Source organism: Ammodytes marinus (assembly GCF_949987685.1).
Source record: "Ammodytes marinus genome assembly, chromosome: 10".
Taxonomy (NCBI): domain Eukaryota; kingdom Metazoa; phylum Chordata; class Actinopteri; order Uranoscopiformes; family Ammodytidae; genus Ammodytes; species Ammodytes marinus.
This window is the reverse complement of record NC_137214.1, coordinates 13,583,492-13,608,223: the sequence shown is the minus strand read 5'-3', so window position 1 is coordinate 13,608,223 and position 24,732 is coordinate 13,583,492. Positions and strand designations below refer to the sequence as shown.

At 40.8% G+C, this 24,732-nt stretch overlaps 1 protein-coding gene across 1 annotated transcript; it reads left to right on the top strand.

Annotated features, from left to right (window-relative positions):
- Positions 1-1,404: 1,404 nt before the first annotated feature.
- slc16a2 (solute carrier family 16 member 2) lies at positions 1,405-23,906 on the top strand. Its single transcript, XM_080035394.1, has 7 exons — positions 1,405-2,163; positions 11,006-11,150; positions 11,709-12,210; positions 13,741-13,884; positions 15,373-15,601; positions 23,432-23,693; positions 23,800-23,906. The coding sequence occupies exons 1-6, from the start codon at positions 1,725-1,727 to the stop codon at positions 23,674-23,676; spliced, it is 1,704 nt and encodes a 567-aa protein (XP_079891520.1). The 5' UTR covers positions 1,405-1,724; the 3' UTR covers positions 23,677-23,693; positions 23,800-23,906.
- Positions 23,907-24,732: the final 826 nt, after the last annotated feature.

Below are 24,732 nucleotides of genomic sequence, written 5' to 3'. Positions count from 1 at the left end.
CTTCAGTGAAATGAGTTTCATAAGATACAGGAGTCTTAATTGCAATTCCTTCATTTTACATTTTAGTATGACTACGTTCAGTTTAGCAAGTAGGCTTACAGATCACTCTTGGTAAGTAAGCAGATTGCCCAAGTAGACTTAAGCCAGATAATATTTAGGAAGGCCTACTTTTTTTTTTTTTTTTAGTTGTATGCTACTTTTATGAGGGAAATATTGTAGGCCTAATTTAGCCTACTCCACTCACTTGGATCACAACACATGCAGTAGGCAGTAGATAAAGACTTTAGATATAGGCTTACAAAACATATGATACACCTATTAATTAAAATGATAAGCAATGATACATATAACCCTAATAGCGTAGCCTATAGGCTACAAAAAATATAATAGCCTACATTTAGGCTACTAATACGCCTACTACACCAATGTAACAATATAATAATAGGCTATATAGCCTACCTACTATATGCAACTCACATTTGCATTTTTCTGCATTCTTACTAAATAGCTATAATTTACTTGGGTAAATGAAGCGAAGCCCACTTTCCTCTGGTGGTCTGTCTGAACATCTTTTGGGCCCCGCCCCCGCCTTAACATGTACTGTAACATGGAAGTACTCTCGGTAAAGTATACCTATGTATGCTACTACATGGGCTACTAGAGGAAATATTAAATTAAGTCTGTGTTGACTAGGTACTGTACTTTGGGCAGCAAAGCTTTAGAAGCATGTGTAAACGCGCGCGGGAATATGTACCGGCGAAACACACTTGTTTATTGCGCCTAGCTAAATGGTAAACAGGCTATAGCTAGATGGGGTGTTTTGCTCCATAGCTAACTAACCTAACGCGGTGATAAATGACCGTACGTCTGAGCTTAGCGACAGTTTCGTAGACTGTAGGACAACTTTTAGCCATAACTGTCTGGGCTTAAGCGAAGAAGCCTCTTGAACACAAACAAATTCAAACATTTGTGATAGAGACACCTTTGCACAAGACCCTCTCTCTCCTAGCAACGTGCTAACTTATCCCCGTAAATCCGCCTTATGAAAACCGGCTAGTAGCGGATGTAACCGTAGACGGTTGACTACATAGCTTGACTACGACACCGGGGGAAAGGAGGCGGGGATTAGCTTTTGAATGACAGTTGCTCTGTTGAGACTTCAGAGCTTCAGAGCAGAGACAGCCTATGGGACCCATACGGGCCTACATACAGTAGGCCTATTACACATGTACACAGTGTACGGATATCATATGAGAGAGGAGGACCGACTAATCGTTTCTGTTATCACCAGGGGGTGATATGAGTGACGCGGAATGAGTGACAGGGCGACACTGTGCTGAGCGGACGTTTTCACCGGTTGATTCTCCGTGTGCGGGGGCTCCGGGAGGGAAAAGCAACAAAAAAGTAAACGCATGGTGTACGTCTCTGCAGGCACAAGCGTATACTTTAAGGAGAAATAGGCGGTGCCTGCCATTGCCTGGAAAAATACAGACCTCCGACCACCAGAATGACATACATTGGCAACAGGCAGGAGTTCAATCGCTGAAGTTGACGCTCGGGGCTACACGCGGCGTGTAGGAGGCTTGTATGTCACTTCTTGCAGCATTTTAACAGATAGCCAATCAAATCCTTTATTCAAATTGGTCATCTTATGTCAGTGACCTATATCTCATACATGTGTGCCAAGCGCCCACAGTAACCCTCTCTCTACCAGAGCAGACAGCATGGGGACCAACGGGTTAGACAGTCAATCGCAGCCGTCCAGCGGAGTGTCCCGCACGGAGCAGCCGGCTGGAGGTCCTCAGATGGAGCAAGGAGGGGATGTTCCCCAAGAAGCAGACTGGAACAAGGGTGACGAGGCGGTGGGAAGCAAGTGCAAGATCGTGCAGGAGGACAGCGACGTGCAGCTGATCGAGGCCGGTTGCAAGCCGCCCCTCTCCCCGGCTTCTGAATGCGAGGCGGGGGTCCAGGTGGAGGTGAAGCACGGCGGACACGGAGCGGGATTCGTCCCACCCGAGGGAGGATACGGCTGGCTGGTGGTTTTTGCGGCAACGTGGTGCAACGGGTCGATCTTCGGGATCCAAAACTCTTTCGGCATCCTGCATATGATGCTGGTGCAGGAGCATGCGAACCCAGACGACAAGACGTCTCAGTTCAAAGTGGGTGAGTACCAGACTGGTATACGGTAATGCGATGAAAGAAAACAAACATCAACTGGTGGACAGCAGTAGGCTACATTTGTCCTGAATGCATGCTTTGTCACAATCACTCGCATGCAAAACTAATTGGACCTTCAGTGGATGTTTTATCATTTGAAATACATCTTTCTTACATCTTAATGTAGGCTACACACCAACTTGGTAATATGCTATTTGGAAACTTCAGTCTAAAAATGATGTGGGACAGCTCCGAGTTGAAATGGTCCACTTAAAATCGTGTTATAACTGCATCACCACCAGTTTGCATAATATTTTTCTTAAACCTTGTTTGTGTAAATCAGTTGTCAGTGATTAACATGCATCAATTCATTCATTAACACCACTGTTATTCTAACTCAATCTGCTTAGCTGCCTGCAGCAAGCCCATTTCAGTTTTTCATAAATGGCCTTTTGTTGAAGTATTTCCCCTCATGGCTGAACTGTTATAAAACATCCTACAGGTATTTGAACCTGCAAACCTGTGAGCATACTGCACTTAAAATAGTGTTACTGGACAAACTTTCCAAATGTGACTACAGTACATATCTTACATTATAAACTGAATGTGAGATGTACAATATAACATTAATGCAACATATACTGTATTTCATGAAGATGAAATACCTCGGGATAATTTGATTTCCACAAATTGATATCAATTCTCACAATAGGCCACTTATTCTAGTGTACGTGACCAGATTAGGTCCAATGTGGACAATGAATGAAACAAGCATTCATTGTTAAATGTTCAAATCATTACTCATTGCAGACTCAACGATACAGCCTTAGAGCAGACAAGGAGATACATCTTAATGTATAGAAGCACTCCTTTTTCTTTTAGGAAATGAGGACGTTCAGTCTTGTTTTATTTGGATAAATAAGTGTCTAGAGAAAGTTTGAAAACGAGGGGTTCAAAGACTCTCCGAGCCTTCTGATGCTCCATCAATAGTTAACAGCAAACTGACATTCTATTGCTATTGCTTTTTAACATCCTGGAAATTCTGAGTTGAAGAGCTGAAATTATAAGTTGCCAACCAATTTATTGTCAATGAAGCATCTATAGCGAGTGCATCTCTGGAGGTTTGGTCCCTAGAATATTGGCCTCTAACCATAAGGTTGTTAACCTTATTTTTTTTGGTAAAGCAACTGCTCGTTCATAAACTGCGAATGGTCGGTATGGATTTTACTGAAAATAAATGCTTTTGAGTAAGGGAGTTGCATTTAAGTGGAGTGGACATTTATTTTCCAACTCTTGAGAAGCTCCAAAATAATTTAACCATATGTTAGGGTCAGAATGTTAAAGGGATTACAGCTCTAAGACAGTTTGCTGGAAAAAAAAATTCAAACCTTTATCATCAGCACGAAGACAATTCTACAAGGAGCAGAAAACATCAAGGCAAATCCAAAAGCTCAGACATGATTACGGACATTTCAGCATTTGCTTCTGGCACGGATACATGTATTAATGGCGTCTTGTGCAGCGCCATCTCTCATTTATGCAGAAGAAATGGCTGTGTCTATGGGGCAGCGTGACATGGCGTGATCACATTACCTTTAGTTTATTGTGTGGTAGGGTAGAGAGCCTAAGAACGGGTTGGGCCTTTAAGCAGATACAGTATGACTAGTTGCTTTTCTGGAGTAATTTAAAATCAGATGTATTACTCATATCTTTCTTATCAAACATATTTTATATCCAGTTTCCCCCCCACCTGCGGGCGTTCCTTGGCTTTCATTTCTTGGTTGTTCTCATATGGGAAAAGTTTAAGCTATTATGCTTAGTCCTGAACTTTTCCCCTCAGCGAGCAACAGAACAAAACAGAGAGCTTAACTGCAAGCTGTAAAGGCTCCTTTACTGTAAGAGGCAATTCTCAGTTCAAAGATGAATTCACATGTTTACAACATCTTAAAATAACACATCATATAACTTTTGTTATACAAGCAATGCACGGCAGGAGCCAATAGGCATGGAGAAGGATATGATGAGAAAAGGTTCGGATGTGATTAAAGCTTGCGAAGCGATTACTATTAGTTCTTTATACCCAGCCCGATTATACTGGGTATTTATTAAGCCTTGAGGGGTAAACAAGAGATTTTTTCAAAATAGCACAGGGAATATCAAGGTGGGGGGATCAGGACAGCAAAGTAATGGGAGGTAATGAAGGAGAGGTGGGTGAGTTATGAGATGCAGATGGTGTTTTGCTCAACACACAGCATGTGCGCAGAGGTCAGAGGTTTTCATTCCTGTTGAGGCCACATGTAGAAAAGGTATGTACGAAGCACGAGTATTCAAAACTACATTACTTTCAAAATAAAACACAAAAGCTGTGGGGCTTCTATCATCTCTGGGGGAGTGAGCCCCCCTGTGAGGTCATGATGTGTGATTGAACATGGGTGCGCCAAATGTTTTTGCTGCAGCAGAATTCCAAAGAAAGATGGTAATGGGAAGTGGCGGAAGAAAGGGACTGAGTGAGTGAGTGATTCATTTTTAATTGACCTCTGAAAAGATATTAAATTCATAAGCCACTGGTGTGAAAGAGATCAGTAGGAATGTAGAGAGTGATGACACAAAAGCAGCTGAGGCTCAATTAAGGCCAGGACACACCGGCCCGATAATTGCCGTCGGAGAGTCTGGAAGGGGCGGGAACACAAATCTGTTTGGTGGGTGCCGTGACGTCGGTCGTCATAGATGTCGTCGGGCTTCTTTTGAGAAGCCCGGCGGCGGGCAGTCTTTCAGTTGGAGCAATTTGATTGGTGGAGGGCTAGCGAATCAGTGAAGCCCGGAAGTGAGGCGGGTAGCACAAACAGCTAACAACAGTTAGCCATTGTTTTAATGTGTTTGTTTGTTTCGTTCAGCGAGTACGCACATGCATCAACCCTTGTTGACTGCTCGACACCATGCTCGACACTCTCTGCTAATAATGGTGCTCTTTATGGTCCATAAATATTTATACGTATTTCTATCTATGTTTATGGTCTAGACAGCTGTCCCATAATTTCCGGCTTCCGTATTTTTTTGGGCCACAATACAGATTAGCGCTGCCTGCTGTTATGGAGACATTACGTCCCGCGCAAGCGCAGAGCGTATGGAAAGTCAGTAGTCGGCTCGGTGTGTTCTTGGCACTTTTTTGGCCGCGACGGGCAGACTGGAGCTGTCTGAAACGGCAGACTCCATTTTCGGGTAGTCGGACCGGTGTGTCCTGGCCTTTAAGTGCATTGTGTTGTGTCAAAATAAGTTGAAGAAGTTACTGACAAATCTAAACTTTTTTCTTTTTAAGAGAATTTAATTGGCTTGTTCAAAGGCATCAAGGCAAGAGTGATACTGCAACACAGGCTCCATTCTTAATGCGGCTCCATCACTTTTATGCCATAACAACATACGTAGGTGGAGGAAAATGGAAGGATATAAGAAGGCAGTGCTTTTACAGCGACGCACTTAGTTAAAGTATAGAGAAGTTCAGTAGCTCATAAGTGGCTGCAGTATTCTTAACAGGTGTCTCCTGGAGTAAGCATACTGCTGTGCTCTGTGTAGTGCTGCCTGAATGGTAGCTCTGCTGATCTAAATGTCACCAGCATCTCCACGGCCGCTGGACATCTCAGGTTTGCAGATCAGGGGAGTACAGTGGCATTTTTGGCATTCCATAGGGCAAGGGAATGGGCTCAGGTCGGATCAGTCTCGAAAAGCTCCACACACTCAAGCGGTTACATACATATGACCAGCCACGGCCGTGGACTGCTTTTGTGTAATGTCAGCCTATTTTAAAATCACCTAATAATCCACTTAATTATAGAACGTTTTGTAGCAGGTGCAAATGCAAATAGCCAAGGAAAAAGACTCTGTATTGGAAATTATGTTTTAACTTTGAGAAACACGAACACCTGCTGTCAAGTCATAACACATGTGTGGGCTGAGGCTGACTCTGTTTGAAGACACTGCTCTCATCTGAGGCAGCTGGTCTCCAGTCTGACTTGTCTTTTACTTGAAATCCTCTTCAATGTGCATGATGTACTGTGTGTTAACAAGCCAGTTAAGTTACTGCTGTGACCATGTCACATACAGCAGTAGCTTATATTATGTAGAACTACTTTCTTGAACGTATGAGGAAATATGAAAACTCTGGAATTTGTATTTCTGTTTTTAAATATTGACAATCGCCATCAATTAGTTGGTACAAGGCTACTTGTGCTGGGTACCTGCTAGCTACCTTCTCATTTGGTTAAGATTTGGTTAAGTGTTGTGAGCAAACCTCCTGATTGATAATACACCATGTTCATTTTATAGCTGTACTTTGTTAGGGTATTTGGCTAGTAGTGTACACTGACATTCTTAAATCCTTTTTGGTTGATCCATTACCAACATGTGCTATTTTTACCTATTTCCGAGATACAGTATGATAGTACTTTTTATAATCTGTGCTTTCCATTACAAGTGTTCCATTTGCGTCATTTAACAACACATTTTCCTGCCCTGGCACCTGCTGAAGACATTAATTGTGCCCTTGAGTGAATGGGCATCCGTACCAAGTCTATCCTGTACGTCAGCATTTCTGCTGGTATTACAAAAATATGTATTGCTATTGTTACTTTTGCCAAGAGCACCCTAGGCAATTTCTTACACATTTGTTGCATTGTTTAGTTGATGCAATATTCCACCATGTTTCTAAGGGAAACTGAGTTAGCCAGGGACAGTGCTGTCGCAAAGCATTTGGAGAGTTATATGTTTGTGCTCATTTTGACATATTTGAATTGAGGTGAAAATGTGATTGTGTTATTGACAAATTCCAAAAAGTGGTTTCCTATTTGTTGCAGTGGCATCTATCAAAGCTAAAATACTTGATTTTATTTTCCCAGGTTTACAGTTTGTCTCAAATCTCTGCTGCCACACAGTACATTCATTGTCCTAAACATAGTTTTGGTACTGCACAAAGCATTAAGAAAGACATTTCTGTAACACTTTACAATAAGGGTACATTAATTAACTGTTAGTAAATGCTTAATTAATACTATTTATGTTTAGTTAATGCGCAGGTAAGCATGAACTAACTTGTAATGCTTATTTAAAAACGGTTAGTTAATGTTTTGTTAAGTATTAGCTATGCCTAGTTAACTAATGCTCCCTCATTAACTAAGCATAACTGTTAGTTAATGCTCTAATTACACATGAAATAAGTCGTTATTAATGGTAAGTTAATGCTTATTAAGCATTAAGTAACCATCAACTAACAGTTTTAATGTTACCCTTAATGTAAAGTGTTACTGAAATGTCTTTGAAGTACTAAAAGAGTAATTATTCCTACGCTAGTCATTTGATAGTAATCTTACCAACCCCAAAATAAACTTCGCTTCAAATCCAACGTCCTAGCGTAGAGGGAGAACACAAGAAGATTGTGTCACTGTCGAAATACTTTGCTGCTGCCGGTAAACCTTTTGAGAACGTATTATTTGTCTCTGTATTTTTAACCGCAGTGTTGAGGTAATTTTTCTGCCACAATTATGACTATGCACGTGTACATGTCAGTGTGGTTTGGAAAGGACAAAGGAGTGACAGGAACCGGGATGACTCGACGTCAGTATACTCTAGTGTACACAACATGCCATATTAAAAAATACATAAAACAAATTACATTTTTCACAAAGTAAAGAAAATATCTGAGAAAAAAAACAGTTATCCTGTATGTGTGCCCAATACCAGCTAAACTAAGGACTATTGTCTTGTTACATGTTACACAAATGACATTGCTGCAATAAGTTTGTTCATCCAATGTACATATGGATCCTATAGAGACTTTCAGAGTCTCTCTCTGGCTGTCAGATTACATCAATCACATATAAAGGGAGTAAAGCTTGTGAGGCCCCCTTACCACACAAGACACACATTGTTTCATTTAGCGTCAGCCCCCCTGGCTGTGTAAATTTCCCTTTTTTGTTTGGAAACATTCAGACCTAATCATCTATAATGAGTACACTCCGCTCAGTCCATTCACACCTTTGTTTGTGCCAGCAGGGTAGGGAGGCATGAATATATGGAGGTGGGGTTGGACAGAACAGAGAGGAGAGAGAGTCAGACATGTTTCTGTTTCTTTCCTATCCTTTGATTGCAGGGAGGACCGACTAGACAGACAACGTGCTTTACTTACAAATGAGACGTGCATCGCAATCTCAAACAAATTACCCCAGGAACTGCAATCTTTCTACCGCACATTTGTAGTCACGGATGCCTGTGGATGCAGGCTTGGATGAATTAATTGTGTGTTTTGCCACAACAGACATCATCATTATTTGGTGTTGATGGTATACTCAAGTTATCATATGGCAAGAGCTGGGTTGTTTCTGCCTGCCCTCTAGTTATGCAATTTACAATTATTCAATTTAAGTAACATATAGAGTGCACTGCAGATCCAGAGGCAAAATTGAGCACACTTTACTTTAAAACAAAATGTACCACTCTATGGGCATCTGAGGATGGACCGTTAAAAGTGTGTGCGAGATAGAGGTGGGAACAGTGTTTACTGTATAACAGTAGAAGTACAGACGAGAGTGACACAAAACCGGTGATTAAGAAGTACAGAGGGAGGATCTTGTGGTCCTTCTAGAAATGAAGAAAGTGGTGCTTGTGAAAGAGGTGGCTGTCTCAAGTGACTGCAAAATCAATAGGGAGAAATATAAGGAGTTTATTTGGGCTGAGGAAGTGTTTTGGGTGTACGTTATGTATGGGCTTTTTGTTTTTCTTCTGATCATTTGCCATGTATCTTTCTCATGGGCCACATCCATCTACTGAATATGGACGCCAATAGTATAATATAGACATGGGGGTCATACAATAAGTACCAGGGCGGCAGTGGCGAAGTGGTTAGGGAGATCGCCTCTGGAGTGCAGGGTCGGAGGTTCGATCCCCTGTCTCCCTGCCACATGTCGAAGTGTCCCTGAGCAAGACACAGAACCCCAAATTGCTCCCGATGTTTCAGAGAGCGCCTTGCATGGCAGCTGCTGCCATCGGTGTATGAGTGTGTGTATGAATGGGTGAATGTGGTAAGATATGTAAAGTGCTTTGGGGCTGAGAAAATCGGCTAGAAGGCGCTACATAAGTCAAGGCCTTTTACCATGTCCTTTCTTTTAGCGATATATTTTTTTGAACGATGTATCATTTGTGTTATAATGTTGAAGGGTTCAAAATGTGTCTTTCTCACCATTTTTGGGAAGCTTAACGTTTTCACATGATCTGCGCTGATTGCAAAGTCAAAGCCAGGACAGCACATTTATTTTAATACAATAAATAAATGCATCATTTAACTTCAGTGAGCAAACCAGCAGATATTTACGCACATTACAAACGTCAAATGTTGAAGATTACAGTTGCAGTTGCTTATAGAACAGCTTTAATTTCCAGTAAGTGCGTAGAGGCTTGGTTTGATTTGAGACAACACTACCCTTTACAAAATAGTACACTGCTCAAATATTGTTCTATATGTTAATGTATCAAGGGCAGTACCCATTTAAGACACAGTACAGTATAGGATTCTGTTAAATGCTTTTCCAAAGACCAATGAAGTGTTTTTGTCGACGTTGAGCCTCAAGGTGAAACTGTAAGCAGTTCGTACCAAACTATATCAATGGTGGGAATTCATTGAGTACATATTAAATAGGTGGAACCCCCACCTCTTTTTCCACGTGGATAAATAAAGTATAGGAAGGCTATGGCCCAGCCCCACCCTTTATCTATACACAGTTTGACTTTGTAGTGTACAAAGTGTATAGGAGGAGTGTGTATGTTTGTCTAACTAGGCAAATCAGGTGATCAACCTTTTCTTTTATTTGATCAGTTTCTCTGGTCTCATTCCCATTGAGCTGTTGGATCAGTGTGACCCATAGCCCAGACACCAAGGCAGACATTAAAGCTACCTTTGCTCTCCAGGAGACTGGACCCAGACATGTGTTTGTTTGCACTACAGAGTATGCAGTGTCTCTATTGGATGGTTATGTTTTAACGCTGAATGGATTGTACACCACAGGCCATCCAGAACTTTCCACTTTGATCCACTTTTTGATATGCTTAATCACCATAAGAAATCTTATAGTGTGTCTGATTTACATGACAAAAGTAAAGACACAATAAACCCTTACATGATTTTATATTAATAGCAAATTGCACCAGATGGTGGAAGCTCACACAAAGAGTGACATTGGCCAATAGCAGTGCATACAAAGCTTTCCATTTTTTAATTAATTATTTATGTTCTTGTTTACAAGATCCAGCACAAAGTGTATGTTTACTTTCTTTGGCCTTCAGTGAGATCACGGGTGACACACTAGCAAACAGTCAAAGAAATGAGGCCAATCATGAGCACTTGCATACAAGTACAGGGGATCGTTCATGGATGCCTGTTGACTTCCTCGTACAAAAATAATAATATTTATTTAAAATGACAAAGGAAGAATCAGATAATTTCTCTTATTCCCCCTAAAAAATTGTTTTATCCTATTTTGAATTTAAAGGAGTGGAGTGCACTGTCTCGTGGCAATTTCTCCAGTTACGTATGATGTGTTTAAAGAACTGTCAAGTGTGTTGTTCTTACGCTGGAAAGGTGATCCATCTCGCATTATTGTTTTTACTTGTATTGCACGGTATTGTGTCCTGCATTATCTGATACGTGTTAATTTACAGCACACGAGGAATTTCTTGTGATATGGGACTAAGATCCTGGCTTAGTGCTCTAATGGATGTAAGATTGCATTTGATTGACTTTAGGCGACTGCTTCAACTAACAGGAATTCCGCATGTCTCTGATGATGATTTTTTGTCTCCTCTCCAGCCTGGGTCGGGGCTCTGGCCATGGGCATGATCTTCTTCTGTTCGCCTGTGGTCAGCATGTTCACAGACCGCTTCGGCTGTAGGAAGACAGCTGTCGGCGGGGCAACGGTGGCTTTCATAGGGCTGCTCAGTACATCCTTTGCAAAGTAAGCTATTGTAGTATCCTTCAATCGATCTATCCGACTTCATTCGTAAAGCCCTTTGCTTTTGCCAAATTGTAACACAAAGGGCTTGACACAATATAAAAAACTAAATACAGTGATGTTCAAAACTTATATATATATGTACTGTATAACCTAGGTTTTTTCCCCCCAGTCGACAGGGTTTTAATGCCAGCGTTTGCAGTTTCACACTAAGTTTGTTTCTCTGAGCCTCAGAACCATTAACCACCAGACAAAAATTAAAATGAAACTAAACTAACAATTGAACAGATTTTTTAAGAAGCCGCCTTAACTCCCTCCAAACTTTGAATGTTAAATCATCTTCAAACATCTAATATGATGAATAGAGAGATTTACATGCCATTTGATTTGCGTTCAACAGCAACCTTTTCCCGAATGAGTGGAAGCTACTGATTTGTACAGTATAATCAGTTGATACATTAATTAATGTTAGAGGCAGTCGGTCAGTCGGTCATTCAATAACCAAATCATTTCTCTTTATCTCTCTCTCTCTTTTTTTTAATTTATTTTTTGCTATTGCAGCTCCCTGGGCCTTCGCTATTTCACATACGGCATACTGTTTGGCGGTGGCTCCTCCTTTGCCTTCCAGCCCTCGTTGGTCATCCTGTGCCACTACTTCCGCCAGCGCCTGGGCCTTGCCAACGGTGTGGTGACGGCCGGGGCCAGCCTCTTCTCCATGGGCCTCCCGGTCCTTCTGGACAAGGCAGTGAAACCTCTGGGCCTCAGCAGGGCCTTCCAGATCCTCAGCCTCTTCATGCTGGTTCAGGCCCTGCTGGCTCTATTGTACAAACCTTTACTGCCGGCCGGAGGGGGCATGGGACCCCCGGGCATGGGACCTGGCCCCGCCACAGAACCCCCAACCCAGCCGGGGGCCACCGCTCAGGAGGGCAGCAGGTGGAGCAGGTTCCTCGGTGGCTTCAAGAAGTACTTCAACATGCGCGTCTTTCACATTGTGACATACCGGGTGTGGGCGTTCGGAGTAGCCACAGCTGTACTGGGCTACTTCGTGCCGTATATTCATCTGGTAAGGACAATAATTGTTTTTTTTTCTCAAATTATATCAGTGCACATTGTGTGTGTTTGCTTCTGCCTTAAATGATCTTAACTCAAGGAAAGTTCAACAAGTCATCTGTCGTAGTTGCAGTGTAAAATCAGCCATCTGTTTCAATTTGTTTACATTTGATGGATGTTAATGGAAGATTGTATATACATGCTAAGCTCTGTCCATTTAACAGTCCTCTAGTCATTGCAGCTGTGCTAAATCATAACCTATTATTTGGTATGCAACTATAAAATGTAGGAATCCTGACCTATTTAGGGATATTATAGGGTTATATACACAGCATAATGGTGTTGATTAGAGTCGGATTAAAGTTGTATAATCATCTGTCTGACGCCTATCACGCCTATCAAATCAATTAATCTGAAACAATATTTGCATAAAGCAGTAACTCCACTTTATATTGATTCTAACATTATCTGACATACACACGTCTCTTCCTGCAATAAAGCCTTTTGAGTGAGCAACCAAAACACATTCACCATGGAAAAGTGCACTGCTAACGACAGTTTCCGGGCTAGGTAGGTAAAGAGCTGCTACAGCTACAGAAAAATAAACAAAGGCCTACTTGCAAATGCCATTTAGCTATTATCAATATTCTATTATTATTAATTCTATTACACTGGAGGGCTACTCCAGTTCCTGAGAGGAAAGGAGCATAATATCTGATATTTCTCCAAAATATCTTCTTTTGAAAAATAAAAATAATTTCACAATACGTATTGTATAACTGCAAAAAGTCAAATCACTTAAGTTAAAGTACATTGTATTTTCTATCCATGATGTTTCACTTCCAAAATTCAGAGTATGGTTCAAAACCTAGGCACATGCCCCATGGCTGAATCCGGGGGTGAGATAGTGAGATATTAAAGGATGAAGTTGAGCTCCCTCCATCCAGATGTCGGATGTTTCAGCTCCGACCTCCCTCTGTCAGGCCTGTTGTTTCAGGCCCGGGCCCAGATGTAAACACAGCCCCGGCCTTTGTATTGGCTCGACTAACTCAGGAAACCTCTCCTGTATGGCCTCCCCGTATCCCTAAACATGCCTATCCTATGGCCATTGATGAATGTAGAGCCCTTCAAAGCAGAGCAAATATTTCACAAGGACCAACATGTTCACAATAAGACTTCACAGGCCGGTTTAATGTTTTGGATCTGATGTGGGTGGTTAGTGCTGAGGGGAACGGGAGGGTCTGACCTATATGCATTGGATCTTCCTGTCCTGCTGTTCCAAAGGTCTGTGGATAAAGACATTTTGTTATTCTAAGCCCTTGGCTTTGGGGTTATTGATGGACAATTCCTCCGCTCCACCAACCTTTTTTTCCGAGTTCCTTGACTTCTTAGGCGTGGAGCACAAAAACATATGAAAGTACAGCAGGTTGTGTGTAATATTTGTTATAAGATTCAATATTAGTGAGATTTTTCTGTGCAGCACAGTCCAACTTCAAAGCCAGATATCTATTCAAGTCTGTTTTTTTTTCTATCCATGTTTCAGATGAACTTTGTAAAGGAGCAGTTTAAGGGGACCCAGAAAGAATGGCTGCTCCTGGTTTGCATAGGAGCTTCATCTGGGGTAGGGCGCCTCGCTTTTGGCAAGATCGGAGACCATATTCCCGGGACTAAAAAGATCTACATGCAGGTGAGGAAATGTCTCGAGGCATAACATGTGGACAGTCAACTCCACTGTCTCTTTAATGTTTTGCACGCTTCTGTAAAAACCCATACAGTTTAAAGTGGCATGTGAATCTAGCTCCAGCTCTTCTACTGCCCTTTGTCCCACTTAGCCTTTTATCATTCTGAACCAAGGTTTAATGTTATTCTTTTAAAATGGTTACTATGTTGAACATCAGCTAGAAACTTTAATGTTATAAATCTGAGCCATTCATTGTCTTTGATGGCTAATGAGGCTGCAGATAAACATGACTCAGATGCTTGCACACACTCACAGAGTATCAGAATAAAAACAAACGTTTGTGTTGCCACATGAATGAGCTGCCTGGATAATAGTGGGGAATGATTCAGTCCAGAACACTTTTCTCCCAGGGTATCCTAAGCACTTTTTATACATTTGATTTTGGAATGTCCAGAGTTTTTTTTTAATTTTGAAAACATGTCTCGTCAGGTCTCTCAGTAATCATGATGACTACTGAATGATGACTCGTTATTAAGGTTTTCTTTTCAACAGCGGTGAGGTTGTAGGTCTGTCTCATGTCTTCGCTGTTGTTGTTTGTAGGTATGTCAAATCAAGACAAATTTTATTTAAAAAAAAAAGAAAAGAAAAGGGCAGGGGAAAAACGCAGAGCAGTTCGAGAGGTTAATACGAACAGGAATTCCAGCTGGTGATAACATTATACTTGATGATTACATATAACTGCTTTTGAATGTTAATCAGGCATTTTGTCTAGCAAAGGCGTACTGAGTCAAAGATCAATTGAATCTCAAAAACTTTGAAATTGTGTGTTGAAAATGTGAAAGTCTGTGCGTCACGCAGATCATAATGTTCCTTTTGCATCGTTGGACATTTAGATTTTGCATCAGTTGCAGAATGAGAGGACGCGTTAACACCATGATGATTCATATTTTTCTCCCCTGCTGTTATGATAAAGAACACACTGCCTGCCAAGGACTCTCTATTGGCAGAATAGCTTTTTTTATTTTCCTTATTAAAAATCCAGATTTGAACACACTGTCATTGTACTAGTTGCTTGCTTGTACAATGCCTTGTGTTGAGCGCAAAAGCCTCCTACACAGTTCACAGTATTGAACTCTTGAGCTCATTGTAATGCGACAGTGATTGCAGGCTGTTACAAAAAGGCTGGCAGCAACAACTAACACAAGCAGACAGCACTTGTTCACAGGTGAATGGGTCTAGATTTATCACAAATGCATTGATTTCCCCCCTTAGAGTAGCAGGAGGTTGTACTCTGTCTGTCGCACAGAAATATTCACAGTGAGGAATAAGAAGCCTTGGGGCCAGGTCTCCATGTTCAAGCAAAGACAGCAATGATAGAAAATGGTGACATAATATTCTCCTCTCACTTACTGCAATCAGTACTTCTGTTACAACTTGAAAAAGTAATGGAAAAACAAGCAAACAACTACTCCGGATGTATGCTGTCTCTTTCAGGTAGCGTCCTTTATAGCTCTGGGCCTGATGTCCATACTGATCCCTCAGTGCACGGTGTTCGAGGGCCTGGTGGTCGTGTGCGTGTTCCTGGGGCTTTGTGACGGCTGCTTCCTCACCATGATGGCTCCCATAGCGTTCGAGCTGGTTGGACCCATGCAAGCCTCGCAGGCCATTGGCTACCTTCTTGGCCTTATGGCTCTTCCAATGACAGCAGGTCCACCCCTTGCTGGTGAGAAACCCGTTTTTTTTTCTTTTTTTCTTTTTACAATTTACAGTTTTTCTCAGTCGCTTTGGTGCTTTTCTCACATCACTATTAACATTTGCACAGCAGTTAGTGCATTTCTCAAAACAATTAGTGCAAACTGCAAAACCTAGTGGATAACCTGCAAAAGTACGTCACTTGCTCAAAATGGATAGTCTATTCCTCAAAAGCAAGTATTCATGTCAATGAAACTGCCAGTGTCATCAAAATGAGAAGTCTTGACACCATCGTTTATGAACAAGATAGTCAAATGGCTTTGTCATGTTTTCATTATGACAGTTTATTCTCTCAGTGTTTTCCAATGCAAAAAAAAGGTCAGAACTCGCTGACACTACCTGAAAATGCTCAAGACAGCACTATACACTACTTGTACAGCCATTTGAAAACTACAGTAAAGTTACACATTGCTGTAGTTAGGGGAGTAAGTGAGTACAAGACACTGAATACGTATGTTTCACATTTTTACTGTATATGCTCTTTGCAATTCTACAGCATTGTGCAAAAGAAAAATACACTTCAGTCACTTATTTAGAACAAACATAAAAAAACACCCTTTTGGTAGAGCTGTGCACAAATGTGAACAATATAACAGGACATATTGTAACTGAACATATATAAGTAAATCATTCTGGCACATCCAGACGTTCCCGTCTGTCTGGCCACGTATTTTCATCTACATCACAACGGATATTATCCCTTGCAATGCAGCGAGGAAAGTACAACTAATACTTCACACACCTCCTCGTGAGTGAAAGCTGAAGTCCACCTGAGAGCAATTGTTCAATTTAGGAGACATTTCCAGGAAAAAATTATAAAGAAAGGTATAAAATTTGCTTGACAGAATTTGATAACTAGTTCAACAATTTTGTATGTAATGACTCAAGCAATGAAATGAAGACTATTAGTTTTATTGGGAACGACTATTCAGTATCCATAAGTATAGTTCATTTTGACTGACATGACATAAGCAAATGACAATGTTATAAAACAGCAGAGAATTGTATGAAAGCAACTGATACATGTCTAAAAGCATTTGCAATTTGTTCAGAGGAAGGAGAAATTGCTACTATGATGTGCTCAAATGAGTAAACGAGGAGGTTGAACTAATAGTTATGAGAATTTTCATTCTGATCTGAGAAAAGCACCAAAGCAACTGAGAAAAACTGTAATTTAATTTTACCAGAATTTAAAATGTGCACTATGTAACTTTGGGTGTGTCAGAGAAGTGAACATTTTTCTTAGGTATATTCTCATAACTGAATAAACAAACTTTCCTCAGGAAAATTGGATCCTTGGGAACACTGCTTGAAGTTAGAAACCCTATTATGATTTCACAGTTGCTCTTTACAGTAGCAGGGCCCACAGTTTTGTTTACTAAATATTTTAGTCTTTCCTTGGTTCCAGGTGCCTCAAAAATAATTTAGTTTTGATTTATGATGATAGAATTATCCAACACTAAGAAATACTTGTAGAGCAAATATGTTTTGTAAAGTAACTGCAGGTGCTGCAAATGTAAACATTACCCCCCTCCCTGAAACTGCATAGTGCACCTCTAAACAGTTTAATCCAGAATGAATTTGCAGTGATCTGGCTCCTCGCACTGACTTCAGGATGTTGACTGTAACGGTGTAAAACAAGTTGATTTATATTAGCAATGATTCCAAAAAAATGTTGGGAGTAAAGGGAGAGTTGAACAAATAAATGCCCAGCAGAGTAGATCGTGCAGCGGATTGTTTTTAGAAGGGTTTGGGCTAGTGGCCAACTGCAGGCTGTCTCCAGGGATTTGTCTTCAGGGGAAAAAAGGGGGAAAAAAGCAATTTAAGGCAGGACTTGACTCCCTTTATGTGTCCTCTCCTGTCTCCAACCTCTCTGCTTCGTTCTCTTCAGCTTTCTGATAACAGGAGGAGTGTATAGAAAGGCCCTGAGGGCAGAACATTAATTTGAGGACTCTTGCTCTTGCATGCCAAACTCTTTCAGATCTCATGAATACCTAGACTGCTTTAGTACAAAACAGTCTGCCTACCTTTTGTGGCCTCTGCCGTAGCTCTTAGAAAGGGTTTCTGTGGAGGTATTTGTCCAGGATAAATTTCCCAAGCTGTCTAACCCATTAGGAAAGACTTGTATTTAAGTCTGCGTAGAGCAAGAATAGAGCTATTCTGAACTGTTTGTTGAACTAAAAGACATTTCTGCCTTTCACTGTTTTTCTGAAAGTTTTGGTTGTTTCTTACAGTTCTGGCTCATTTTATTTCTGAAAGGTGACTTAGTATGTCAGTGACTACCATCCATGTCAGATAATAGGATTGCAATTGGGATGCCACTTTAAGAAACTAACTGGCTGAATGATTGCACTATTTGTGTCTGCACACAAAGACCTACATTTAGACATAAAGTACAGTATATGCACTGGCATATGGTTTCAATTTCCTTTGACTATCTACAGACCCTATTTCTGTGTGTAAGTGACATTAAGCAGACTACTATAATGTGTAATATATGCATACAACAAAGAGTTATTGAATATTGAATTACTACATTATATTTAAAGGTGCTCCGAGGAACTTTCAGTTTGTGTTCATTCTTGCACCCCCTTTGGACAAAAGCGGTAGTATTTTTACAACACCAGCTGTAGTTCCTGGGTGAGCGTACCCATGACAAAGGCATCTAGAAAAACTTTATAAAAATAGCATACTTTGCACTGATGGTCTTGTAAGAAATAAAATCAAATCTCAGAAATATTTAAAAGTTCCTCGTAGCACCTTTAACCCTAGGTATAAGAAAATAAGTGAAACGATAGAGATAGGGCTATCCAGCAAGAATAACAAAAAAAAGGCATTCTTTGCACTGATGGTCTCGTTTGCTGTTACATGTAATTTATGATCATCAGAGGAAAAATTAGACTGTTTCAGATATATTTAAAAGTTCCTCTCCACCTATAAAAAAGCCACATAGTCACTCTAAATCCACAAAAAAAAGGCTGCTAGACTACTCAAAGTCTGATTGAGACTATGACTGCATAAACATGGGCCCTCCTGTGTGTGTGTTCAGTACAGCATGTACAGTTCATGAGCAAGAATGCATACGTTACAGGCAACAATATAGGTACACACCCCTTCTGCTGCTCTCGTGTGACAAGTCCAGCGGTGATTAACATGCAGCGCAGGATGCTAAACCTGTTGACCTGGCTCTGTCACTGTATATCTCTGACACTTCTTCAGCTCATATGCAGATAAATATAGGATGGAGCTATACGTGCTATAGATAGGGCGAGATTTTACTGCTGTATTATCACAATACTGTTGTGACATTTTGCCAAGTGTCGGTGGGAATGAGTGGACCTAAATCATTTCAGAGACTTGGAAGATAAATCGATGTTCATTTATTAATTTTGTATCAAACTAAGATAAATGACAGAACCCTAAAAAAACATACAGGCAAAACAAATGAAATATTTCTATATGCAGTGATGATGACATCACAGTGTACCGACATACACGGAAGTACACTGTTAGACATTTAACCGCAAGGGGTCACCAAGAACACGATTTACTGCGGCTTTTACGTCGCTCTTTTAGATGGAATAGTTCAGTTATTTTGGGAAATACGTTTTTTGGCTTTCAGATGAGAAAGTTGATACCACTGTAATACTTGTGCGTAAATAACAGAGCTGAAGCCTGTATGTTATTTGCCTAGCTAACATCAAAAGCCTGTAAACCGCTTTAACAGACAGTACAAACGGCTTTACATGGTTTTGGGCGGAGTTAAGAGCTGTAGCTCTTTCTTGGCAGACAACTGTCAGAGTTGTCAGAGCAAGGTATGTCAGGTGTGGCATTCTATCACGAGCTTCGCACATGAGTGTGAGTGAGTGGTGGATAAGAAACTCCATCTGAAACCACTCATTACCTTTTTTACATTTTCTATTTGTCATAGGGCCGGTTTCACAGACAAGGCTTAAGCCTAGTCCGAGACTAAAATGCCTGTTGAGCTGGATTAATTCAAAGCCACTTGCACAGACTGAGTTTAAAATAGTCCTAGATTAAAGCTATTCTGGATTAAACAAAGCCAATTGCAAGACTGTCGACTAGAGCTACTCTAGGTCTAAATTTTAGTTTAAATTAAACCTCCAAGGAGGCAGGTTTAACTTCAGTTTAGTGGTGTTTGTGAGAGAGCATGGACTATTTGGAATATCTAAATGAAGACCAACTCCCACTGCAGAGGCCAGCCAGAAGAGTACTTGTGGATAGGTCTTATTAACATTTATTTGATGAACTTACATTTCGAGACCGCTTTCAATATGGAAAATGCACTGAAAATAACAACTTTGCTTGAGCTTATTAGATGGATGCATTTAAATTGAAGATGTATTCAGCATGATACAATGAGTGTCTAAAACAATTCTGTTTTCAAATGTGGTTATTGTGATTTAAAATACTGACACACATGAATAACAAAATGACAAAACACAACATGAACACCTTTTATTTTCTACGTATATCTTCACTGTGATTAGTAATCACAATTGTCTCAGTACTGTATCTTGTTTGAATCATAGCTCTCTCTTCCAACTTCATGTCATACAGTTTACGCTCTCTGGACTTTCTTTCCACCTCTGTCCCCAGAACCCGTACTGAGGTTGGGAAGAGGGCTTTCATGTACTCTGCTCCCACCGCCTGGAACACTATTAAAAAAACACTCAAATTGCAGGAACTCATCACTAAGAATGATTTTTAAAACTTTTTTCATTGCCTCAAAATTGTTCTTCTTCTTCGCCGTCTGGAATGTATTTGTCTCTGTTTTCTCATGTCTGTGCTTTCTTCTTATGTTTGTCTTATATTTCATTCATTCTAACTGCTGCCATTTTCTACCAGGCCTTGCTCGGAAAAGAGGTCATTTTACCTAAAGGAATTTTGCCTGGTAAAATAAAGGTTAAATAATGTCCAATTCCACCTGTAGAATTTTCATTTTCATGTCATACTTCCTTCAGATATTGCATTTTCTGTTCATGGAATTCTCGGGCTAACTTTCATAGGGCTGTCCCCGACTCGGAATTTTCTCAGTCGAATCGGATCTGCCTGTTCAAACCAGAGATTCGACTATTCGCGATACTATTTGTCAATCAGAAAAGTGCATTGGAGTGAGATATTTGACCGTCAATCCGAAAACAGTTGAAAACAGACTTTAAGACCACCGAAAACAGAGCTTAATATAAATAACCTCCAGGTTGGATATATTTAAAAAATCAGCTTACGAGTGAACCGGTGAGTTGGAGCGCACCTGAAGCGCGAGGGTGCCCGAGTCTCGGCGAGCCCGTGGGAGAGAAACAACACAGAGCCGGTGAAGGCTGCAGATAATGGTGAATCGCGCGAGTAAAAAAGACGAGATGCTCGCGGTCTACAGGGGCTTAATTGTTTCCAAGGCGACCTATCTTTATTACAGCACATAGCAGAGCAGAATCAATAGGCATATATGGTGCGCAATTTGCACAGCACAAACGTATATATCTGCTTTGGTTTTTTCTTTTGCCATAACCTCTTTAGTTTTCACCACTCTTCTTCTATGGCGTCTGACGTGACGTGACACATTAACGCCACCTATTGCTCTTGCATGAAAACGTCAGTGTTTTGTTCTTATTTTTCTTTTATTATAATGTACACTGACTGAGAAAAAAAAAAAAGCCGATGGTTCGACTTGAAGAATCTGGTCGACTGCGGGGGTTCCCGACTGATGATTCGAATCATCGACTTTCAGGGGGCAGCCCTACATGCAACGTCATTTTTTGTCCTTTGTTGAAAGGTTGTGGCAAGCTCTTCTTTAAGGCGAGATTCGGGTTTTTCCCCAGAGTCTATCAGTGCAGATATCATTAAATATAATGTCAAAATTATAAATGAGAAAGATGTGAAATACCGATAATAATGAAGATAACCTGACGTTGGTGTATTGTTCTCTTAGTAACATTTTCATTAATTGAATTTGTTGCAAATTGCGGCCCAACTATTTATTTGCTCAGTCCCAGCAGTATGGCTTTTAGATTCAATAGCCGGATGGTTTCAAACTATTTATTTAAGAGATTTTTTTCAAATTCATTAAAGTTTATTGACAGGGTTTTTTTAGCCTCTGCCATTGTTTTTTCTCACAAGCAATGGTGTTTCTGCTCCACTCCGGGTTTTTATGATCACCGTTGGAACAGCAGCATGTGCTCATGGGCAGGTGTTTACAATCAGGCTTACTTACCTTACTCCAGGACTTCATAGTCTCAGACAAACTAAGCCAAATTTAAGCCATATTCATGACAGTGATTTAAACGTCCCAGTTTAACTAGTCCACATTAAGGCCTACTCCTGGCTTAATCTAGGCCCTGTCTGTGAAACCGGCCCATAGTGTTAAATACATAAGCCATAGGCTGGCGTTTAGTGAGCTTTAGAGGTGCAGGTTGGTGTATTTTTGTATTTGTGGGTTTGTATGTGTGCGAGTGTGGAAAATTAGGGTAAGTGGTTAAAAGAAGTGATAAACTACTCATCAGGCCGATTAATGGCATTTTGAGATAATCGGTATCGACCGATACCTACACTCACGAGACCGATTAAAAACAAAACAGATATGGAGACACCTCGTCGGTGTGGCTCCTGTGGAGTTAGCGCCTTTGTCATTTTTATTCCAAATATTTGCCTTGTATTTTTTTCTTTTCATAATAACTACAGACTGCTGGACAGAAATCCCTTATGGCAATATTTTACTTAGCCAACACCAGGGCAGGTCAAGTGCAACAGACAATGTAGATTTTTTATTTTCAAATATTTTTCTGTGTCTTTATTTATTTAAGTTAATTCATTTTAAAGGAATAGCTCAACATTTAAAATATTTAGTATTTCACCTCACTCTAAAGGCGACAGAAACAATTCCTGTAACTCTGGGTGTATTTTTGATCTAGAAATGGGCAAAGGTTGTAGGCTGGATCAATAGACCTTTCCGACTCAAGGGGCGGCACCTACGCATGCATTTTAAATGCCACTGCACGCAATTGGATAGCACTACGACCAATCAGAGCAATGAACAAGGTGACATTTTAAGCCCTATGATTAAGCCCCGTTCGTTTAGCGAACAGCGGGTTAACTGTTAAATTAAACCTTTGACGTGATTGGTCGGCAAAACAGAACATTCTTCTTACTTGTTAATGACAGATTTGAGTGCCGTCTTCCAAATCGCTAAGTGTCGAGGCCAAAGCAGTCTCAAACTCGAACAACATACCCACAGGCATCTCTGTTGACTATCACAGCTTACGTCCACCCCAGAGCACCATACATAGGGCTCTGGCCCGCCCATATCAGAAAGAACAATTTGATTGGTAGCTCAGGATTTCTTGACATTAAATGAGCTTCAATGGAGAGTGTCCAGACCAAAAGGCGCAGCAAATTTAATTTGCCAGCGCTTAGCGGCAGGTCTGCATTTCCAGGTTACAAAGGTTGCTCATCCAGTTAGACAAGGGGAGCAGGTAAAAAGTTATGTTGCTCTCTATATTTTTATACGTTTTGTAATTTTAGAGCCAAATACATGCATGACAGTCACTGGCACTGGCACTTTCTGGTTTGCTTCCAGTATGTATTTGATGCTAAAATCACATAAAGTGTAAAAACAGAGAGTGCAACATAGTAAATACATCAGTAAAAAAGACCCTTTCCCGGGGCTGGACTTGGATAATATTTTCACACAAATCTATTGATGTGTCATTCAGGTCGATATTTCCTCCGCTTTAGGACACACATGACATAACATGAACTGTGTCCCCTTGCCTCCACTGCCCAGGTCTGCTCCGTGATTACTTTGGGAACTACACGGTGGCCTTCTCCCTGGCTGGGGTCCCTCCTATGGTGGGGGGTGTGGTGCTCTTCTTTGTGCCCCTGATCCACCGCAGGCTCCAAGCGGCGTCCCCAGAGGAGATATCCGCCTCTGCCCACATGCTGCCCAACGCCCAGCGAGCAGGGGAGCCTACCTGCTGCTCCAACGGAGACATCCTGCCCGGATACACCGACGTAGAGACACACATCTGAGTCGCACCGTAACAAAGGTAACATATATTCAGACAAACCAAGCACAGATCATGTATGTTTGCCAGCCAGGCACATGTATTTCTCCTTCCTATATGTAACTCTCCTTTTACTTCTCCCCCCCAGGGTTTCAGCCCCCAGCACCTTCTTCTCATGCTTAGATTTCCCTCCTCCCAACCAGAGCTCTCAACAATGGACTTTCGCTCTCACCTTCCTGGACTCCATTTTGGCTCTTTTTTCTATTTGAACGTGGACAGGATGTTGAAAAGAAGCGCCCTGGCTATAAGCCACAGAAGGTATATCTGCGCAGGTTGAAAACCGCGTAGAAGGAGGAGAAGCACAACACAGTCTCAACTAGTGCTGTCGGTAGGGACTCTGTTAACACATACTGTACCTCCAAGAGGAAAGAAATGAAGAGATCTTAACCGACAGTGGTAGTTTCTGATTTTACAACATTTAGCTTTAAGAAGCTGTAGGAATAAAAAGCTTTGTTTTTAAATTCCATGTAAATGCATTGTTAAGATAAAAGGCTTATAAGATAAGAATTATTGAAGGGATAAATTAACTTTTTCTTTATATAGTACCTCATGTATCTAGTTTTTAACTGTTAAAAATCAAAACAAAAAAAGACGTTTCCGCCACGACAGCTTCAAGAGAAACATAGGGATCTGTTGTAAATGTCACAGAGCATTAACAGACACATCTTCTGTGAGATCGCCGCCAGACACAATCACCTCAGCTCAACTGCACACTGTACCATGCTGTATTGAGGACTGCCCATTATTCAGTCATTTCGATAGTCCGACATACTATTTTCATTGGAACGAAAAGCCATTGGTTTGATGTTTCTAAATCCTGAAAATACACACACACTGTGTAGTTTTTTTATGCTTAATATTGAATGTTTTTAATGTAGAAACCATTAGGCTTTGTGTCAGCAAAAGCCAAAGTATGGCAGAATTTAAATAAAGCAACACACCTCTCTCAACACAAAATTAAAAATCTTTGGGGTTTTAAAAATATGTCGGATTAGTGAGATGTTATAATCAAGGCCCTTTG

Coding starts and splice junctions, on each gene's coding strand:
- slc16a2 (XM_080035394.1), top strand. CDS start 1,725: ATGGGGACCAACGGGTTAGACAGTCAATCGCAGCCGTCCAGCGGAGTG. Junction 12,211..13,740: donor TCGTGCCGTATATTCATCTG/GTAAGGACAATA, acceptor TCCATGTTTCAG/ATGAACTTTGTAAAGGAGCA. Junction 15,602..23,431: donor AGCAGGTCCACCCCTTGCTG/GTGAGAAACCCG, acceptor TCCACTGCCCAG/GTCTGCTCCGTGATTACTTT.